This window comes from Amblyraja radiata, chromosome 1 (genome assembly GCF_010909765.2).
Source record: "Amblyraja radiata isolate CabotCenter1 chromosome 1, sAmbRad1.1.pri, whole genome shotgun sequence".
Classification (NCBI taxonomy): domain Eukaryota; kingdom Metazoa; phylum Chordata; class Chondrichthyes; order Rajiformes; family Rajidae; genus Amblyraja; species Amblyraja radiata.
In genome coordinates this window covers 2958615-2979718 of record NC_045956.1, presented here as the reverse complement: position 1 = coordinate 2979718, position 21104 = coordinate 2958615, and the positions used below count along the sequence as shown (strand labels likewise).

The 21104-nt window shown below is 42.9% G+C and overlaps 1 protein-coding gene across 1 annotated transcript in view; it reads left to right on the top strand.

Moving 5' to 3' along the window:
* Positions 1 to 20467, top strand: part of slc25a31 (solute carrier family 25 member 31) — a 44308-nt gene extending 23841 nt beyond the window's left edge. Inside the window, exons 5-8 of the mRNA XM_033015627.1 lie at positions 1009 to 1126; positions 8696 to 8850; positions 11808 to 11933; positions 19635 to 20467. Coding sequence (XP_032871518.1) covers positions 1009 to 1126; positions 8696 to 8850; positions 11808 to 11933; positions 19635 to 19820 — 585 coding nt within the window. The 3' untranslated portion in view covers positions 19821 to 20467. The remainder of the gene's footprint in view (positions 1 to 1008; positions 1127 to 8695; positions 8851 to 11807; positions 11934 to 19634) is intronic.
* Positions 20468 to 21104: the final 637 nt, after the last annotated feature.

Genomic DNA, 21104 nt, shown 5'->3' with positions numbered 1-21104 from the left:
AAAAAAGACCTATTCCTTATTGTTAAACTGTGACCCCTGGTTCTGGACTCCCCCAACAGTGGGAATGTTTTTCCTGCATCTGGCCTGTCCACCCCTTAAGAATTTTATATGTTTCTATAAGATTCCCTCTCATCCTAAATTCCAGCGAATACAAGCCCAATCGATCCATTCTTTCATCATATGTCAGTCCTGCCATAATGGGAATTAACCTGGTGAACCTACGCTGCACTCCCTCAATAGCAAAAATGGCCTTCCTCAAACTAGGAGACCAAAATTGCAATCAATACTCCTGGTGCGGTCTCACTAAGGCCCTGTACAACTACAGTAGGACCTCCTTGCTCCTATACTCAAATCCTCTCGCAATGAAGGCCAACATGCCATTAGCTTTCTTCACTGCCGGCTGTACCTGCATGCTTACTTTTCAGTGACTGATGTATAAGGACACCTAGGTCTCGTTGCACCTCCCCATTTCCTAATCTGACACAATTCGGATAATAATCTGCCTTCTTGCTCTTGCCCTCAAAGTGGATAACCTCACATTTATAAACATTATAATGCATCTGTCATGCATCTTCCCACTGACCCAACTTACCCTAGTCACCCTGCAGCCTCATAGCATCCTCATCGCAGCTCACACTGCCACCCAACTTTGTGTCATCCGCAAACTTAAAGATGTTACATTTAATTCCTTTGTCTAAATCATTAATATATATTGTAAATAACTGGGGTCCCAGCACTGGCCACACCAACATTTAACACCAATGATTGTTGTTAAATCATGTAGGAGTTGTTTAATTATAACTAAGTTTAAACCTTGATAGACTGGAGAGGAGGTTCCTGTTAAAGTTGAAAGTAAATATAAGTAATATACACAAAAGTTGAATCGATGAGATTTAAAGCATTGTATTAAAAGTCTTGACAGTTGTTAAGGAATCTTTGTGTAGATGTAAGTAAATGCGTTTATGTTGAGTTTAAATATTCAGAAGGATAAAAATGTTTTCATTTCAGTTTGGAAAATGGTTTTTAGCAAACTTAGCGTCTGGAGGAGCTGCAGGTACTACATCCTTGTGTTTTGTATATCCACTGGATTTTGCGCGAACACGTTTGGCAGCTGACGTCGGCAGAGGTAATGCCAAGGAGGAAATTACTTCACATCAAGCAATCAGTACTCACACCACAAAAACAATAGTGCTAAAGACTTGAGAACTACTATGAGTTGAAGAGAAGGCTCTTGAGGAGGGTAATGAAATAATTAAAACTGAAGGTTTAAGAAGTGAAACTGCAGGGAAACAATGTCGAGGTGGTCTGAAAAGTTATTTAAGGAAATATTGACAACATTAGGTAATAGCAGCTGGGTCAACACATTGATTTAAATAACTAAGGAGAAGCATTGAATTATTTGCTCAACCATATCAGAGTCAAAATAAAATTTGTGAAAATTCACCACGTTCATCGTCATAGAAACTAATTAGAACACAGGAAAAGGAGAAATGGGTATGTTCTACATTAAACTTGCCTCATCATTCAGTAAGACGGATTCAATGCTCATTACAACTTGGAACACATCAAGTCTATGTCAGCTTCTAGTAGAACACTTTTTATTTCCTTTCTAGTTCCCTTTGGCCATAAACTTTAATATTTCTAAATCATAAAATTTCCTTTTATTCTTTTACCACCCCCACCAGCTGATAACATAGTGGCACATCTTTGGGGTATGGGGTGAAACAAGAATACCCTGCACAATCTTGGTGAGAATTGCAATCTTCACATAGACAGCACTAGTCAGGTCAGATTGAACCCAAGTCCATGGCTACATGGGGCAGGAGCACTAAATGCTGTTCTACCATGCCTCCCCATATTGTCTGTTTTGCAATCCACCTTTACATCCCTGATTCCCAGTCCAAAATTCTCTCAGCTCTGTATATATTCAACATCTGAGCAGTTACTGCCCTCTTGTGGTAGAGAATACCAGAGATTATCATATGTTAACCCAATCATACCTGGGATCATTCTCGTAACCCTTCTCTGAACCCTCTCCAGCGCCAACGTATCCTTCCTCAGATATGGGACCCAAAACTGCTCACAATATTCCAAATGCAGTCTGACCAGTGCCTTATAAAGCCTCAGCAATACATCCCTGTTTTTGTATTGTAGCCCTCTCGAAATAAATCAGATTCAGATTCAGATTCAACTTTAATTGTCATTGTCAGTGTACAGTACAGATACAACGAAATGCAGTTAGCATCTCCCTGGAAGAGTGACAGAATATGATTTCAATAAATAAATCTATTTACATGCATACAGTCATAGACTTCTTTTTCCTGTGGGAGGAGTGTCCTGGGGCGGGGGGGTGATTGGCAGTCACCGAGGTACATTGTTGAGTAGTGTGACAGCCGCAGGGAAGAAGCTGTTCCTGGACCTGCTGGTCCAGCAACGGAGAGACCTGTAGCGCCTCCCGGATGGTAGGAGGGTAAACAGTCCATGGTTGGGGTGAGAGCAGTCCTTGGCGATGCTGAGCGCCCTCCGCAGACAACGCTTGCTTTGGACAGACTCAATGGAAGGGAGCGAGGAACCGGTGATGCGTTGGGCAATTTTCACCACCCTCTGCAGTGCTTTCCGGTCGGAGACAGCAGTTGCCATACCATACTGTGATACAGTTGGTAAGCATGCTCTCGATGGTGCAGCGGTAGAAGTTCACCAGGATCTGAGGAGACAGATGGACCTTCTTCAGTCTCCTCAGGAAGAAGAGACGCTGGTGAGCCTTCTTGATCAGAGTTGAGGTATTCTGGGTCCAAGAGAGGTCATCGGAGATATTGACCCCCAGGAACCTGAAGCTGGAAACACGTTCCACCTCCATCCCGTTGATGTGGATGGGGGTGTGCGTGCCGCCCCTAGACTTCCTGAAGTCTACAATGAGCTCCTTGGTCTTCTTGGAGTTAAGGGCCAGGTTGTTGTCAGCGCACCATGCTGCTAGGAGCTGGACCTCCTCCCTATAGGCCGACTCATTGTTGTTGCTGATGAGGCCAATCACCGTTGTATCATCTGCATACTTGATGATGGTGTTAGTACCATGTACAGATGTGCAGTCGTAGGTGAAGAGGGAGTAGAGGAGGGGGCTCAGCACACAGCCCTGTGGAACGCCGGTGTTCAGGGTGAGGGTTGAAGAGGTGTGCTTGTCTAACCTAACAGACTGGGGTCTGTTGGTTAGAAAGTCCAGTATCCAGTTGCAGAGGGAGGGGTCGATGCCCAGGTTACCGAGTTTGGTGATCAGTTTAGAGGGTATAATGGTGTTGAATGCTGAGCTGTAATCGATGAACAGCATTCTTACGTAAGTGTCTCTGTTGTCGAGGTGGGAGAGGGCTGAGTGAAGTGCCGTTGAGATGGCATCCTCCATACTCCTATTCTTGCGGTAGGCAAACTGATAGGGATCCAATGTGGGGGGTAGGCAGCCTTTGAGGTGTGCCAGGACCAGCCTCTCGAAGCACTTGGTGATGATGGGGGTAAGTGGAACTGGGCGGAAGTCGTTGAGTTTCGCCGCAGTGGAGTGTTTTGGCACCGGCACGATGGAGGTGGTTTTAAGGCACGTGGGGACAACTGCTTGGGCAAGTGACAGGTTGAAGATGTCAGTCCAGACGTCTGTCAGCTGCGCAGCACAGGCCCTGAGGACGCGCCCGGGGATGCCGTCAGGGCCAGCAGCCTTACGTGCATTAGTCCTACTCAGTGCCATGTACACGTACAAATCCTAGCATTGCATTTGCATTCCATACTATCAATTTGACTTGCAAATTAACTTTTTGGGAATTCTGCACCAGCACTCCCAAGTCCCTTTGCACCTCTGATTTTTGAATTCTCCCTATTTAGAAAATAGTCGATGCCTTTATCCCTACCACAAAAAGACATGACTCCACATTTTGTTAAGCTGTCCTCCATTTGCCACTTCTCAGCCCACTCTCCCAACCTGTCCTAATCCTTCTGCAGAGTCCTTGCTTTCTCTACACTACTGCTTCACCTATCTTTGTATCATCTGCAAACTTGGCCTCAAAACCCTTCAATTCCTTCTTCCAAATCATTCATATACAATGTGAAGAGTAGCGGCCCCAGCACCGATCTCTGTAGAGCACCACTAGTTACTGGCAGACAACCAGAAAAAGCCCCCTTTATTGCCATTCTTTGCCTTTGCTGTCCATCCAACTTACTACACATGCTAGTATCTTCCTTCTGATACCATGGGGTCTCAGCTTCTTTAGCACCTTATCATGGACCTTCTGAAAATCCAGGTAAATTACATCCATTCTCTGTTTCGAAACTAAAATTTATTCTGAAAAATATGCATAAGAAACACAAAACAGTACATGACTTTCTTTTCATTCATTGTGTTGCCCAGTCTATACATACATAATACATTTGGAGTAACATCGAGTTGATATAAAGCATCATTGTTATTAATGTAACCACTTTCACCAATATACCTTCAAGTGTTTGCAGTGCTGTTGCTCAGAACCCAGTCCATACCAGTCTTATTCATTTCTCACCATCTCCTCCAGACCTCTCCTCACCACAGGAATCCATCTGGTTTGCCTAACCCAAGGCAAGTATACTCTTCTGTAGTTATCAAAACCCATACTGCACATCAATTTGCTGTATCTGCATTTTATTTTGTGCCAGTACAGCAAAATGATCAACACCATTTTGGCAAATTGTGCTAGACCTGGAAATATAAGTTCAGAGATTCAAGCAAGGAGTTGCAGAATAGATTGGCATAGAGATTTGAAAGCACCTGATTTGAAAACATGCTGCTAATTTATAAAGGCAACAAGTAAAGGATAAAATTCTGTTGAGGGGTGATGATGGTTACTTTGAAAATATTGGTGACAGTACCTGAAAAGAGTTAACAAAGCCAACTAATGTAAAATCCAAGAAGAGAAATTGCCTTGCCAGGAATGTTGTGAGAATGGATACATTGGAGCAGAGAGCACGAGGAAGATGAAAGTGAAGCTGCAGGAAGTGAACAGTAAAGTTAGAAGATAATAGTGAAAAGACAATCATTATTTTTACTGTCGAGGAAAATCCTTCAGTCTGAGATAGTTTCGGCAGCCAAGAATGAAATTAAGCTGAAGATAGACACAAAAATGCTGGGGTAACTCAGCGGAACAGGCAGCATCTCTGGAGAGAAGGAATGGGTAACGTTTTGGGTCGAGACCCCTCGTCAGACTGATGTCAGGGGAGTGGGAGGTACATAGTTAAGGAAGTGTATAGATAAGGAAGTGTAAGGTGTGAGAATGGGACAAGGAATGTAGATCAAGGAAAATGTTGAATAGATCATTTTTATTTGGGAGAAGGTAACAACGAAGCAAACATAAAATGTAATCGGAGGAAGTGAGACTGGTCGGAGAACTGGGAGGAGGAGGGGATGGAGAGAGAAGGAAAGCAAGGATTACTTGCAGTTAGAGAAGTCAATGTTCATACTGCTGGGGTTTAAGCTGCCCAATTTGCGCTGGGCCTCACTCTGGCAAAAGTTGTCAGATGATCTCGGCAGATCTGGCCAATGATAGATAGATAGCTAATCTAGTATGCTAGATACCATGAAGAAGGGGCCCGACCCGAAAGGTGCCTATACATGTCCTCTAGAGATGCTGCTTAACTGAGTTACTTTTGAGGATATTTTTTTGAGGAAAAATAATTTAAAATGCCACAAGGAAATAAAGAGGTTAGAAAGGACAGGATTGCTCTTTGAAGAGCCAGGGGAGGCTTGATGCGTATATGCCCCCTCCCCCCTGGGCTATAATTCTTTGAGGGTTAGAATATCAAAAGAGGAAGTGAGGATGTAGCTATGCAAAGCAGTTCAAGTAACTTTTCATGAATGGAAGACCAAAAATTACTGACATGTATTTTAAATACAGTGGAAAATGTGATGAGTGTGGTCTTTGCTTGTGTAATGCAGAGGAAGATCAGAAGGTGGCTGAGGGTATATCACGACGCGGTGTGCCGAAGGGCCTGTTTCCGCGCTGTAACTAAATGTTGAAACTCAGAGCCTGAAAAATGATTGAACACAAATGGATTAGAAGCAGTTTTGAAGAAGTTTAGAAATAATAAAAGACCAAGACCCTAATGCCCCTGTCCAACTTAGGAAACCTGAACGGAAACCTCTGGAGACTTTGCGCCCCACCCAAGGTTTCCGTGCGGTTCCCGGAGGTTGCAGGTAGTGGAAGCAGGTAGGGAGACTGACAAAAACCTCCGGGAACCGCACGGAAACCTTGGGTGGGGCGCAAAGTCACCAGAGGTTTCCGTTCAGGTTTCCTAAGTGGGACAGGGGCATAACTTAGTAAGATAAACCAAGGCTTACAGAGCTCCAAACAAAAATATTCACTGCTCAAATATATTTTAGAAGGAAAAAAATCTTCACTTGAGATGAGTTTTTCTTAGAGTTTGAAATGAAATCAGAAACACTCACCTCTACCTCAATAGCATCTCTAGAACTGTACATAGCTCGTTCTATGTTCCCCCCCAGTCTAGTTTCAGTCAATAAAATACTGAATCAAGCACTTGAGCAACTAAACTTTATTTTTGACACACAACAACAGTTCCCTATACAATACCTAACCACCGCGGGTTTGATCCTTGTATCTGCTTGGCCAAGCCACTGTAGCCTCGTGCAAGCAGAGACACTCCAAAATGTCTTGCAGTCCCAAGCGCTCTTCCAGAAGATCGACAACAGACCTCGTGGGGTAACCTTTTATAGGCCCCCAAACCTTGAGGGACTGAACCACATCGGGGTGGTCTCATTATAAACCATTAATTATAACAGTACATAATTAACAGTTTTCTAACCCAATAATACAATCTTGAATACATTGTATTTGAATGAAGCTTCTAGAAGGAAGTAAACACAAATGTGCAGTGCAACATGTGCCCTGGGATTCAAACAGTTCCTCCAAGGCTCAACATTTCAACCAATCAACAGGATAACCGTCTCGCAACAATATATATACTATGAACACTCAGTTTGCATTGACCCAATCAGTTCTATGCATTTTCCACCTCATTGTAAGATCTCTAGATGTTCCATTCTTTCTCTGCAGCACTTATCTGGGCCACAGACATACTGACACCATTCAACAGCTTGTCTCAGTTCTGCAAAGGCACATTTAACTTGACCAAAATGGCCTAGCAGTACAGAAGCCCTTACTCAATTTTAATACCATGGCTGCTCCAATTTAGCCAGGATTAACAGAACTAGTCACATCCGCCTCAGCACTGAGGTTAATTGCCATATTGAGTGATTTTGTATGGACATAGTTTCCGACATGGGCAAAATCAATTAATGAACATCTGTAAAAAACAACCTGTTTCTAATCTTATTTCAGACAATATTTCGCCTGAAATGGGAAAACATGGACTCCAATTCTGTTCATATAGAAACAGCACCATTTACCCAACAATATGGAAATATGCTTGGGTTACCCTTTCCATTTTAAGCAGTCCAGCTAATCAATGCCCATCAGTCAATGGCCATCATTGGTACTAACAAGTTGCACTTAACTCATCAATAACTTTCTTTTCAGTGTTCAATCTAAATTTAACTACTGAGCCCATTGACCTGTCACTTAAACACTGGTCACAAGCAAGTCAAAAGCTGAGTATACTTTGATGAGTGACTCACTTCCTTAATCCTAAAATATTTTCACCATCTACATCAGTGATGATCGAATACTTGATTATTTTAGTTACATTTTTCAAAAATCCATGACAATCTAGGCCAGTTGATTAACGCTTTATGTACCATCTTAAAAGTGCACGTCACCAACCTCAGCTTCGGTGTTCAGTGCAGTACAACAATTTGCGGAGGTAGTTTCTATAGCACCTCCCAAATTTACAAACTTGTTCACCTAGAAGATATGGACAATTCTTGCTTGTGTACATCACCAGGTGCAAATTCCTCTCCAAGTATTCCACTGTCTTGAATTCTAAATTAATTGCCAGTTCATTGTTTTGTTCTGTCTAAATCCTGAAATTCACCATCCAACAGTGTTGTGGTCCACCATATAGCAGGAGCAGTTGAAGAAAGCGATTCACTGCCTTTTAGAAGCAGGCAACAAATCTGGCCTTGCCAATGCAGCTCAGAAATTGAAAATGAATTTTAAAATCCTGTATTATTAAGCTGAGGGAATATTTTATATGGAAAATGCTGGCGATACTCAGGCATTATCTAAAGAAGGAAACGGTTAATATTTCAGGTTAATGACCTTTTAATCAGCACAGTAAAAGTCCAACAGTGTTTCAGCATCTGGCTCTCCAAATGATCTTTGCGGTGTTCCCCCCACTCCGTACCATTCACCGGAACCCCCGGTTTCTATACATAGATCGTTCCTGGTTCTGTTTTCAGGCCTTCCACTCACTGCGCTCACTATCTAACATTCTAAAATGGAATTAAAAATGTGTTGGCGTATTAATAAAATAGAATCCGATAGCCTGGAAAATTGGCTACTCTGGCATCAACTCTGAGCTACATTAATTAGATTTCCTGTGTTATTATTTATGTTTTATAAATGTAGAGGACTCATTGGTCCATCATTTTCAATGTACAATTATTCATTTGGGATACAATCTGGAATCCATTTAACCGTACAAAATAATTTTATGCATCATGTACCAAATATGTTTTTTAGTCTAGCTGGAATGTTTCTTTAAATTGTAGGTCCGCAGGAGAGGCAATTTACAGGTCTTGCTGACTGCCTTGTGAAAGTTGCAAATCGAGATGGGCCTCGCGGTCTTTATCAAGGGTTTGCTGTTTCAGTGAATGGCATCATTGTATATCGAGCTTCCTACTTCGGATGCTATGATACAATCAAGGTGATTTAAAAATATATTTATTTTCGGAATGAGTGAAAAGTCTTTTTTAAATTTGTACTATTCTTCAATCAAGTATTGACACACATAATGATTTCCCTAGTCTGCAGATATTTTCAATTTGTTTTTCAGATTATTTGAGATTCCTGGGTCCCAAGATACCTAACTTAATTCTTAGATACCCAATGAAATTACTTCAATTTATCTCAGCCATGCATTTTTATCACATGAACTGTGATTTTGTTTAGATTGTTGAACAATATCAATTAAAAGACTGCCTGGAAATTTAGCTATGTAGTGAATGTTTTTAGGTGCTAACAATTTCAGTTCCAGACTGAAATCAAGAGAGTAGGGGGGGGGGGGGAAGAGGAGAGGGGAGGTGGGGAGAGAGGATGGAGGAGATGGCAGGAGGTGAGAAGAGGTGGAGGGGAGCCGGGCGAGTGAGTGGGCTGCGAAAAGCGGAGAGAGAGGGCCCGACTCTCTGGAAACCCGGAGCGGTTAGCAGCTGGAGGGAGGGGGTGGGGAAGGGGTGTGACTTCACAAGCTGCACCGGCGGCGAGGAGAAAGTTCTTCAGCGCATGAGCGCTGGTGACCTCGGGATCTGCAGAACTTGCTCGTTCTTTCTGCACCTTTTGAAGAACGGTGGGGGGGGGGAGGGTGGTGACGTAACTCATGGAAAACAGTGCGCATACGCATTGACAGCAGCTGCTTTAATCCAGAGCAGGGGGGGGGGCACGAGCAAAGGCATTGTGAGGTCAGCAGCTGGGCAGCGGTTATAATTTTAAAAAATGTCAGTTTGGTGATAAATTTTAGTAAGAAACTCGGGAAATAATTAACCAAATTTACAGAGGAGTGGGGGAGGGAGGAGGAGGGGGGAGGACTGAGGGAGGGGGAGTGGAAGAGTGGGGAGGGAGGGGATGGAGGGGTAGGGGAGGGAGGGGAATAAGGAGAGGAGGTGGTGTGGGGGAGAAGGAGGGAACGTGAGGGAGGCAGAGAGGGAGCAGGGCGGAGAGTTTGATGGGTGGGGGGGCGCGTCGTCAGATGTGAGGGCCGGTTCTTGAACGCAATAATCACTCGCTCCCTCGCTGCAACGTTTCAAAGGCAAAATGACACACCCACACAGAGTTTTACTAAGTATAGCAATGTTACAAAATTTTGAGATTTTAAAAATCAAGTCTGTAATTTATCCCATCAGATAAAGCATAAAAATAAGTTTAATTTGACACCTAATTCACTTTCATATCTCAAGTATTTAAAAAGTTATGGCTATTTTCATACTGGGAAATGAGCATCTTGTTCCCTATTGATTTTCTATGGGCATAACAAAAAAGCTGTGATCGTGAACAGTCAAAAGCCCATAACTTTCTTAAAAATTAAGAGAACTGAATGAAATTTTCAGTTATCATAGATTGAAGCATTCTGAAACAAATATAAAATAATCTTACTTGGATGACCTGAAATTAAAGCATATAATTAGTTAGTTACCTAATTGTAGCTAATTTCAGACTTCAATTACTAGATCTAAACATCTATCCATTTCTTAATAAATGATTAACATTTTTAAATAGCCTAAATGTCCAAATAATATTCACAAATAATTCACAATAAAACATGATTTTTAAATCTCATTTACATTAATTTATAGGCCAAATGGAAGGAATTTAGTGTTTAATTGCTGTAAATAAATGCCCATTTAAATCAGCTTTCTAGTGGGTCCCTGTGGAACGCGCTGGTTTAGAACGTTCACATTGCGGTAGATTTGTGCCTCAAATGCCGAGAAAAATACTGCGCGATATAATGGGCCCAAATTGAGCTACTCGCAATATTAAACTTAGTATAAAGGGATCTTTAGAAGCCCTTTTTAATGTAAAAATATACAACCTAACTTCAGTTGTTTGCTTTATGAGACCCTGCGGTTGCTGGCGGTCGCGGGTTTAGAGATTGATTTTTAAACTACTATAACTATTATTCAAGGCCTTTAAACCTAATAATAGCTTTTGCGACGGGGTCTTCCAGCGATTTTTCGTTAATAATTAACTAGGCTGAACATTTTCGATTGGAACAGCTTAGAGAAAATCGCGTTTTAAACCCGCCCCCTCTAAACGGTGCCAAAATCGCGCACACCCTCAGCAGCAGATCTTCAACGACGCTTCAGGTAGGCTTTGCAACATACCTACTAAGTATATGATATGATATGATAGATTTAAATGAGGAATTTAATTTTTGTATTTTCTATAATCAGTCATCAGAAAAAATAAAATATTTTAAGCCTCTTCCACATCCTTTCTTTCCTCTATATGTGACCCCAGTCCCACTCCATAAAATTGGTGTAAGCTGTGGTTATGCTGGTTGCATATCTGCCAAGTGATTCCATGGTGTACATCTCTATGACACGAGGACACCAACACCTGCATATTCCTCTCCAAGTCATGCATTACCCTGATCACCATTCCTTCACTGTTGTACAATCTAAACCCTGGTATTTCTTATCCAAGTCTTACAACCATATTTTTTCACCCCAAGTTCAGAGCAGCAGATATCATCTTGAGGGTGGTTTAATAATCTCATTATTCAAATGTTGAGAAAGGAAGAGGTTGAGTCATGCACATTTGGAGTAGGTAAATGTGGATTCTTTATTCACTTGCTGTTTTCTGGAGCTGAGCTTATTTAGTTGGAAGAATCATATAAACACCATGTAATTACCTAAAGCGGTGAATGTAGTTAAGGTCAGTAGCAAAATTTGATTTGGTGTTTGCATAATATAAATAAATCAGCAATCCAATACTTCTTGAACAAGCCCATCATTTGAGGATCAATTGCTTAAACGTTACCGTTGTAAATGTAGAGGGTATATTTTCAGTGGAATTGCCTGACTGTTAAAACATCCATTCAATTTCTCAGTTTTCAGAGCAATCAACTTTCATGTTTTCTTGTTAAAATTATTTTTCTCCTTCCCACAGGGTGTGTTACCAGACCAAAAGAATACTCCTGTAGTTGTGTCATTTATGATTGCTCAAGCAGTTACCACATTTTCTGGGATATTGTCTTATCCTTTTGATACTGTGAGAAGACGTTTGATGATGCAGGTGAGTAGCAAATTTTGAAACGTATTCTTTGATTCTCCAGAGCGGTTGCGTGTTCAGAAGACTGGTTGACTCCCTTCTCTCTTCCTCTCCCCCCACCCCACCCCCCCTCATTTGTGTTGATTGATTAATATTAAATGGTAATCAGGGCTCTCGCTTAACTTTTTTTCCCTGTTGCCAGCCGGGCAACCTTGGCAGTTTTTTAGGTTGCCAAATGACAGTTTAGGTGGTCATTTAAGATGGCTTGCATGACGCGTGCGATAATGTGCTCGGACGAAGTGTGTAGTTACCAGTCAGAATTATACTCAATGAAGCATTCACATATTATTTCTGCTTCAAATAAAGTCACGAACTACACATTCACCAATCAAGACATGATATATCCCACAATGACATGCAATTAATGCAATTTCTATTAGTTCTTTCAACTTTCAAACAAAAATGTGGTTGGATTATTCAGCTAATGATCAACCTGTGTCAATAAATCCTGGACTATGGTAACATATATGCGTACGTATAGTTGTGAATGTTGCTCATTAAATAACTACAGTGCTGATACTCCATATTAAAAGCCGTTAAAATGAATTCTGTAATAATATGTCAACGGTAGCAGTGACAATCAAATACTGCGGTTTTAATGTTTCACGTGTTCACAATTTAATTAATCCATCTTCATGGATTAAAACAAATAATAACATTGGGAATTAAAACACATTTGATTGCATTCCGTTATCAAACATAGTCAATATTCGCTCTGAAGAATTTCCAGGACAATAGGGTCAGGGAAGGGGGTGTGTGTGAATCAGTGCGGGGTGGATAGATGGCGGGGGGGGGGGGGGGGGTGTGGTTAGAAGGCAGTTAGAAGGCAGTCGGTGCAGAATGGATGGATTGAGGCAGGTGAATTAGTACGTGTTGGTTGGAGTAGGTAAAATTGTGAGGGGAGAGCACGGGGGATGTCTGGTGTTGAATGGGGGGGGGGGGTCAGTACGGGATGGATGGGGGTAGACAAAACTGCTGGAGAAACTCAGCAGGTAAGGCAGCATCTATGGAGCGAAGGAAATAGGCAACGTTTCGGGTCGAGACCCTTCTTCAGACTGTTCCCCCCCCATTCTTCTTGAATGGGAGGATCAGTACAGGATGGATGGGGGGGAGGATATCAACGCAGGATGAATGGGGGGGGGGGGGGGTCAGTACAGTGTGGATCGGAGTGTCTGTGCAGGATGAATGGGTAATCACTACAGGATGAAAGGGGGAAGGTGCAGGGTAAATGGAGGGTGGGTCAGTAAGGGATGAATGCGTGGATTAGTACAGGATGGATGGGGGAATCAGTACAGGATGGATGGAGGAGGTGCAGGATGGATGGGAAAGGGGTAAGTACAGGGTGAATTGGGGAACCATTGTAGGATGGATGGGGGGGGGGTATGGCGGCAGGAGAATTAATGCGAGGTAGATAGGGTGATCAGCGCAGGATGAATTGATTTGGGGTGGGGAGCACGGGATGTCAGTGAGGACTGAATAGAGGCGGGAATGGGTATCAGTGCGGGATGTAGAGGAGGGATCCCAGGATAAAGGGGGGGGTGGAGGGGGCGTACGAGAGAGAGAGAGAGAGAGAGAGAGAGAGAAGGGAGGCGAGGTGGGGAGGAAGGAAGGCCAGCGCTCCTCGGACAACATCGCCCGCTGCCTTGGCCGTTGGGAATTCCTCCCCACTGCCTCCCTCCTCCACCAGCCAACGGTGCTGAGCGGTGCAGCTCAAAGATCCTATAGCTATAGTATCATTGGTGCAGCTGCTTCAGAAATGTCGGAGCGAATGACGGGTCCCGCGCAGCGGCGGCAGCGGCTCCATCACCAACTCCTCCCTGATAGCGGCCGCTGCTTGCAAACCCGCTAACGGGATAACCGCTTTCAAAACAAACCCTTCCCGCACGCCGAGGTCTCTCCCTCCCAGCCTCGGCGTGCGGGAGGGTTTTTTTTTAAAGCGCCGGGTAGTGGCGGGCGGGGGGAGGAGGAGATGGAGCCGCTGTCGCGGTCGCTGTGCGGGACCAGTCATTCGCTGCGACCCTTCGTCACCACGCACCTAGTATCTTTCTCACGCAATACAGCCGTCACCGCCGACACAAAACGTCGCGTTCCTTTTCTCCATAGATGCTGCCTGACCCACGGAGTTACTCCAGTTTTTTGTGTCTATCTTCGGTACAAACCAGTATCTCGGTGTTTAGTTGCCCGGCGGCGCTTTGAGTGGTCAATGGCACCCGGGCAACCGTTAATTTCGAGCCCTGGTAATATTTAGCTTGCAATCATTATAGTATAAGGAAAGAGCAACATTTTAATTTCAATAGAGAGCTTGAGAGCCCATTGAGATTGGTGCACTGGAGGGGGGGGAGGCAACAATGCGGGGCCGAGGCCAGCGAGCGGGGCCGAGAAAGTGAATAAAAGCTAGCTTAATCTTATTGTTAAAACCGCGAGGTGTTTTAAAATGAATGTCATCTTTAAAGATGGCGAAAATGAAGCCGTCAGAATCAAGCGTTGTAGAAATTGATGTTGAGTCGACCTCAAGCAGTGTAAAAGTGGCGGTTGGGGAGTTGCTGTTTTTGAAATGAGGCCCGCCCCATGACGTCACTGGAAGGTGGTGGAATATTCTGTTTCACTCTACCGTTGGAGGGGGGGGGGCATTGGCTATCCATTGTGATTTGACGTCTGTGAGTGGCATTGTGACATTTGAAGCTGCTGGAAAAAGCTCTCTGAGTGCAGTTTTTGCCTTTTTTTATTTCAACAATTAATAACTTCGGAAATATAGGTGGGAATGCGAAGGGAAGATGTTTATCGCCACCATGGGAAAAATGCGAGTAGGATGTGTGAAAATGGGAAGGCTGTGTCCTAACGTTTAGAAGAAGAAAGGAATTAACCAGATTGGCACACAGACACAAACAAGATGAAGACTTTTTAGTTATATAGAGATGGAGATGGCATACGACATGCTCTCCCTGCATCATATCGCCCTGTAAGATATACCATTTCTGCCAGTTCTGGGTTTTAAAAATTACAAATTCAATCTTAACTTGAGTGACCTGTGTTTGGTTCACAACTTTATGTAGAATAAATTCATTAAGTAATTTACATATAACATGAAAAAGTTATTATAACCAATGAAAAACACTACATGTCCCTCAGAGGTTCGTCTCTCTTCCTCCTGTTGACTAAAACTTCCCTTGGTTCCTCCTCTGCCTGTCTCTCTCTGTGTCTATTATTTTCTCTTTCACAGTAATGTTTCCCAAGACATCTTTTCTTTTTGTCAATATGAAAAAACATTTTCATTTTATTTGTTACTAGACTTGTTCCTTTTCCAAATTGAGTTATCTATCTGTAAATATGCTCTTCTAAGCTTCCCCCCAGTCTAGTTCAGTCAATAAAATACTGATTCAAGCACTTGAGCAACTAAACTTTATTTTGGATAACACAACACAAATTCCCCTATACGATACCTAACCACCGCAGGTTCGATCCTTGTATCTGCTTGGCCAAGCCCTTTAGCTTCGTGCAAGCAGACACTCCAAAAGGTCACGCAGTCCCAAGCGCTCTTCCAGAAGATCGACAAAGGACCTCGTGGGGGCTGACGTTTGTAGGTCCCCGAACCTTGAGGGGCCGAACCACATGGGTCTCTTTATAATCCAATCAAACGTATTGATTGTAACAGTACATAATTAACAGTTCCCCAACCCAATAACATAATCTTAAATACATTGTATTCAAAAGAAGCTTCTAGAAGGAAGCCAACATAGATGATTAGTGCAACATGTGCCCTGGGATTCAAACAGTTCCTCCAAGGCTCAACATTTCAACCAATCAACAATTAACAGAGTAACCGTCTCGCAATATTATTTATACTATTTACAATGCCCTTGCAGTGATCCAATCAAAATGATGTATTTAAGGTTTGTTTGCAAAATTGCTATACACTTTATCAATTTAGGAGAATCAGGGAGAACACCTGGATCCTTCACCATCCTGCATATCAGTCTAAGCCTAGACTGGCCGGCACCATCCAAAGCCTATAATTTTCAGCTGACAAGGGTTAAGCAATTCTAACAAATGCAGGGATCCTCCATTTTATTGTGTCTTTAATTTGGTCAATATTAACATATCTATCTATCTAAACTATTACTAAAACTCTCATCTTGACCACTTCCAGCCTGCGTTGTATTTAAATTTGCACATAAACGACCCCCGATAGCGCTACGATTTTTCGCCACCTTACTCGCCATTCTCCTCTGCTGCAAGTCAAATAAGTTTTGTTCCGATCGGAGAAATAGAACAAAAGTTGTCAAGGTTTGAAAATCGTAAAAACCGCCCCTTCCGGAACCGATGTCAATAACGTGGCGAGGAGAATAAAAAGCGGAAGGGGCGGAGTGTGGTGCACAGCCCGCAGAGAGTGCGCAGCCCAAGGGGAGTGCGCAGCCTGCGGACTGCTTCTGCAGCGACCAGCCGAAAGTTGCTGAGTTGAATAGGAAGCCTTTGAGTGAAGCCGAAGTGGGACCGGGATCTACTGCGTGAGGCCGAAAGCTGAAGGTGCGGGGTGAGCAGAGTCCAAGCTGCGTCTGCTGCGACCTCCCCCAATCCCCTTTCCCCACACCCCCCCTTCCCCCACACCCAACCCCCTTCCCCACACCCCACCATCCCTTCCCCACCCCCCCTTCACCACACCCCTTCCCCACGCCCCCCTTCACCACGCACCCCCCCCCCTTCCCCACACACCTCCTTCACCACACACCCCCTTCCCCACACCCCCCCCCCCCCCTTCCCCACACACCCCCTTCACCACGCGCCCCCCTTCCCCACACACCTCCTTCCCCACATACCCCCTTCACCACACCGCCCCCCCTTCCCCACACACCTCCTTCACCACACACCCCCTTCCCCACACCCCCCCCCCCCTTCCCCACACACCCCCTTCACCACGCGCCCCCCTTCACCACGCGCCCCCCTTCACCACGCACCCCCCCCTTCCCCACACACCCCCCCTTCACCACGCACCGTAATTCAGAGCTGCGGCCAGTCTCCGGTAGGAAAGGCTGCACCAATCCAGGTGGTAGATCGCGGGGGGGGGGGTGAAGATGCGACAGAGAAAAGACGCATCTCCGTCCAGGTAAGTGAGAAACGGTTTCCCCCTATTCCCCACCACCACCCCCCACATAAGATATACTAAGAAACATTAAGACATACATTTAGTCACACTAAAAGGATGAAAGGACCCAGCTGCTGGCGAGGCAGCCACTGCAGTGGCGCCACCCAATAGATGCATTCAATCACGGCTGATCTATCTTTCGCTCCAAACCCAATTCTCCTGCCTTCTCCTCATAACCACTGACACATGTACTAATCAAGAATCTATCTCTGCTTTAAAAATATCCACTGACGCCTCCATAGCATTTTGTGACAAAGAATTCCACAGATTCACCACCTTTCCTAAAAGAACCTCCTTTAATTCTGAAACTATAACTTCTAACCCTGGACTCTCCCACTAGTGGAAACATCCTCTCCACATCCACTCTATCCTAGCCTTTCACTATTCTGTACGTTTCAATGAGGTCCCCCCCTCATTCTTCCAAACTCCAGCAAGTACAGGCCGAGTGCCAACAAACGCTCATCATAGGTTAACCTAATCATTCAGTGTTTGAATGTTTCAATTCCTTTCTTTATCCCTCCTTAATGAGTGTCTTACCCTTAACTCGATATCTCCTAAGTACGATACTTCATAAGCACCTCTTGATAGATTTAATATATTTGTTCTGCCTTGAATTATCTGTCTGCTTTGAACATAACAGTATTAAATAGTGTGCTCATTTTCATACTCCATTAAACATATTAAATGTCATAATTTTTTACTTAATTAACTGATATACTATATAGTGAGTTAAGATGTTTTTTTACTTCAAGAATAAATGTTATTCATAGAAAATATGCAGACAATACAAATCAATATGTGGCTTTCTTTACATTCAAAGTATCATTGAATCTATCTGTGGATAGTGTTGGCAAGTTATTACATTCTATTTATAAGGCATTTATGCCATTCATATGGCCTCTTTCAGCAACACACCCGTCTCATTTTTGAGTGATGTGTATAAAAGAACTGCAGATGCTGGTTTAAACCAAAGATAGACACAAAATTTGGGTCTGAAGAAGGGTCTCGACCCAAGACGTCACCCATTCCTTCTCTCCAGAGATACAGCCTGTCCCGCTGAGTTTCACCAACATTTTGTGTCTATCTTTCATTTTTGAGAGACTTATACTGGACTCAGCTTCTCAAAGTCAAGTGGCAGCAATATCTTAAATTGCAGATCTTCTCCACAAAGCCTTTCTGTTGACTGCACTGAAGTTCAATACGTTCCTTAGCATGTAAAGTGCCAGTCAGCAGTATTCACTTGCAGATATCTCATTGCACTGGAAGACCAACAGATTTCAGACGGACCATAGTGCATCGATCATCAAGTTGATGCTGTTCCCGCAGCACTTGATGCTTACCTTGGTCCCTCGCCGGGGATCCCTGGAGAGGAGCTCCAGATCGCCGGCCCTGCAGTCTGCGGTGCTTCTGGCTGCGGCGCGAACTTTAAATCTACGACCGCCGGCCTACACCAGCCTGAAGCCGGTCTCCGGTGGTGAGGAGCCGATTCTGGACTTACCTTGACTTTTACCTTGTCCTTTTACCATCTGGACGCCCACAGCAACGGCTGCGGAAGGTTGAGGTCCCGACCAAGGGGGTAAATGGAGGAGGACTGGCCAATTTTTGTGCCTTCCACCACAGTGATGATTGCTGTGGTGGATGTTTGTGTGTTCTTTATCATTGTACCGCTGCTGACAAATTCATTTCACTTGCACTTTATGTGCAACGTGACGAATAAAACTGATTGTATTGATTGTATTATCTTGATGTTCATCCCTAGGAACACCCTCTACATCAGAGTGTCCTCTGTTACATAACTGCTTGGGATGAATCTCGACAAGGAACCACATGTAACTTTAATAATCTTTTGAGCCACTGGTCCATAAAAGTAATGATAATAAAACATCCACAGGATATGCTGCAGGATGATGACAGCTGCTCATGATACAAATTCTATGGTGTACTATATCTTGGGCATCTTGCACTAAATAATTTTACTCTAGCCCCACCACACCACCAACAAATTAATTGTTGGCTAGCTACCATTGTTGAAATAAAGTGTTTTTCCTGGAACTTAGGGTTTCAAAGCTAATATCTTATCAGAGCTCAATGAACAGTGTTGTAGTTCAGAATGGAAATGTACGAATACAGAATGCATAATCCAAATTCAACTCAAATAAAATTCCATTGAAGACATTTTTTGAAACGGTGGAAGTACATGTTATTTGACACGGAATTTCTAGAATTTATGAAAACTTTTATTTTGAATGTAAAATTTCTAGTAACTGAGGTAGAAATGGTATTTTGAGAGGGGAGGGGTGGGAGCACATTTGGGTCAGAATCTGGAGGTTAGATTCTGCATGGGTTGTTGTATGTCCATTCTAAAGTAGCAATTATGTATCAGAATTTGCATTTAAGTATTTATCAACACAAGTAAGAATTTTAGTGAAACGTGTAATACACATGGTAAAGTTAACACAATATTTAGATAGGTTAGCATTGTGATATTCAATGACACACTGAGAATTTTAACTTTTCATCCACAGAGTGGTGAAACAGCAAGACAGTACACTGGAACGCTGGATTGCTTTAATAAGATCTATAAAAACGAGGGGTTTACTGCTTTCTTCAGAGGAGCCTTTTCAAATATCCTGCGTGGAACCGGTGGTGCCTTAGTTCTTGTGTCCTACGATGAAATTAAGAAGTTGATCATTATTTTGGAAAACATTTAGTTAAGAAAATACATTTGTTTGCAATTCAGTACCTGTTAAATATTGTACACTCAAATGAATGGATTCTTCCTTGGGCAACATCCAGAAAAATGAATTTTAAAATTTTCATTTCCTTTTATTTATAATTAGTTATGATTGACTTTAACTTTTGATATCAATTTTCTGGATAAACATTGTAGACATTGGATAGACATTGTTGTTCCAAATTATTGGAGAAAACAGTCCTTGCCATAACGCTTTTCTAAATAGAGAATGACACGTATCATCACAGGCCTGTAAAGTGCGATGACACGTATAATGTATGTATTTGTAAATTGCCTTCTGACTCTTGTAACTGTCAAGGATTTTCTACTCATACATAGTTCTTAACAGACCTATTCTTAATAAAGCTTTTGCCACATTGCAGTAGAATTTTAGTAGAAATCATGCTGTGGCTGCCTCTTATCCTCTTGAACTCCACTACATTAAAATAATTTGGATTGTGCATTTTTTAAGTTTTTATCAGTGAGGCATATCAATAGAGCATTTAGGCAGTTTCCAGCATAATTACAAGAAAAGAAAGGAAAAGATTTTACTGGAATAATGCCCTAAAAACTGAATATACCAAGTTAGCAAAGTGATTTATATTATCTTAGGTAGTTGTTATTCAAGCTATACAGTACAAACAAAAAATGCTTTGTTCTATTGGAATAATGAACATGGAATGTTAAATACTTTCTTTAAATTATTGAAAGAATTGGATTTTGTGTTTGTCCAGAATAAATCTTGTAGATAACTGATAATTTAATACAATAATAAAACATATTCATACTGAAAGGTTTATGGAGTATTCTGGTATGTCATATCAACAAAAATCATTTAATTGCTAGCCAATTAGTCTGCTCTCCCTCTTCAGCTACACAATGGAATGCTTTTTCCAATAGTGCTATCAAGTCACATTTACTCTCCACTAACCTGCTAACCAATATTCAGGTTCGATTTTTCCTGGACCACTCAGCTCCAGACCTCAAAACAACCCTTGTCCAAATATGGACCGATTGAGACAGTATTTGACTACGACATCCAGGAGCCCTGACAAATCAATGAATGAGGTGGAAATTTGCTCTCATTCATGGAGGAAGTCGAGAGAGGAGGTATAAGGTGTTGCATCTCCTGTGGTTGCAGGCGAAGGTACCTGGCAGGGGGGTGGTTTGGGTGGGAAAGGATGAGTTATCCAGGAATTTGTGGAGGGAACGGTTTCTGCCAAAAGGAGTGGAGATGGGAGGATGTGACTAGTGATGGGAT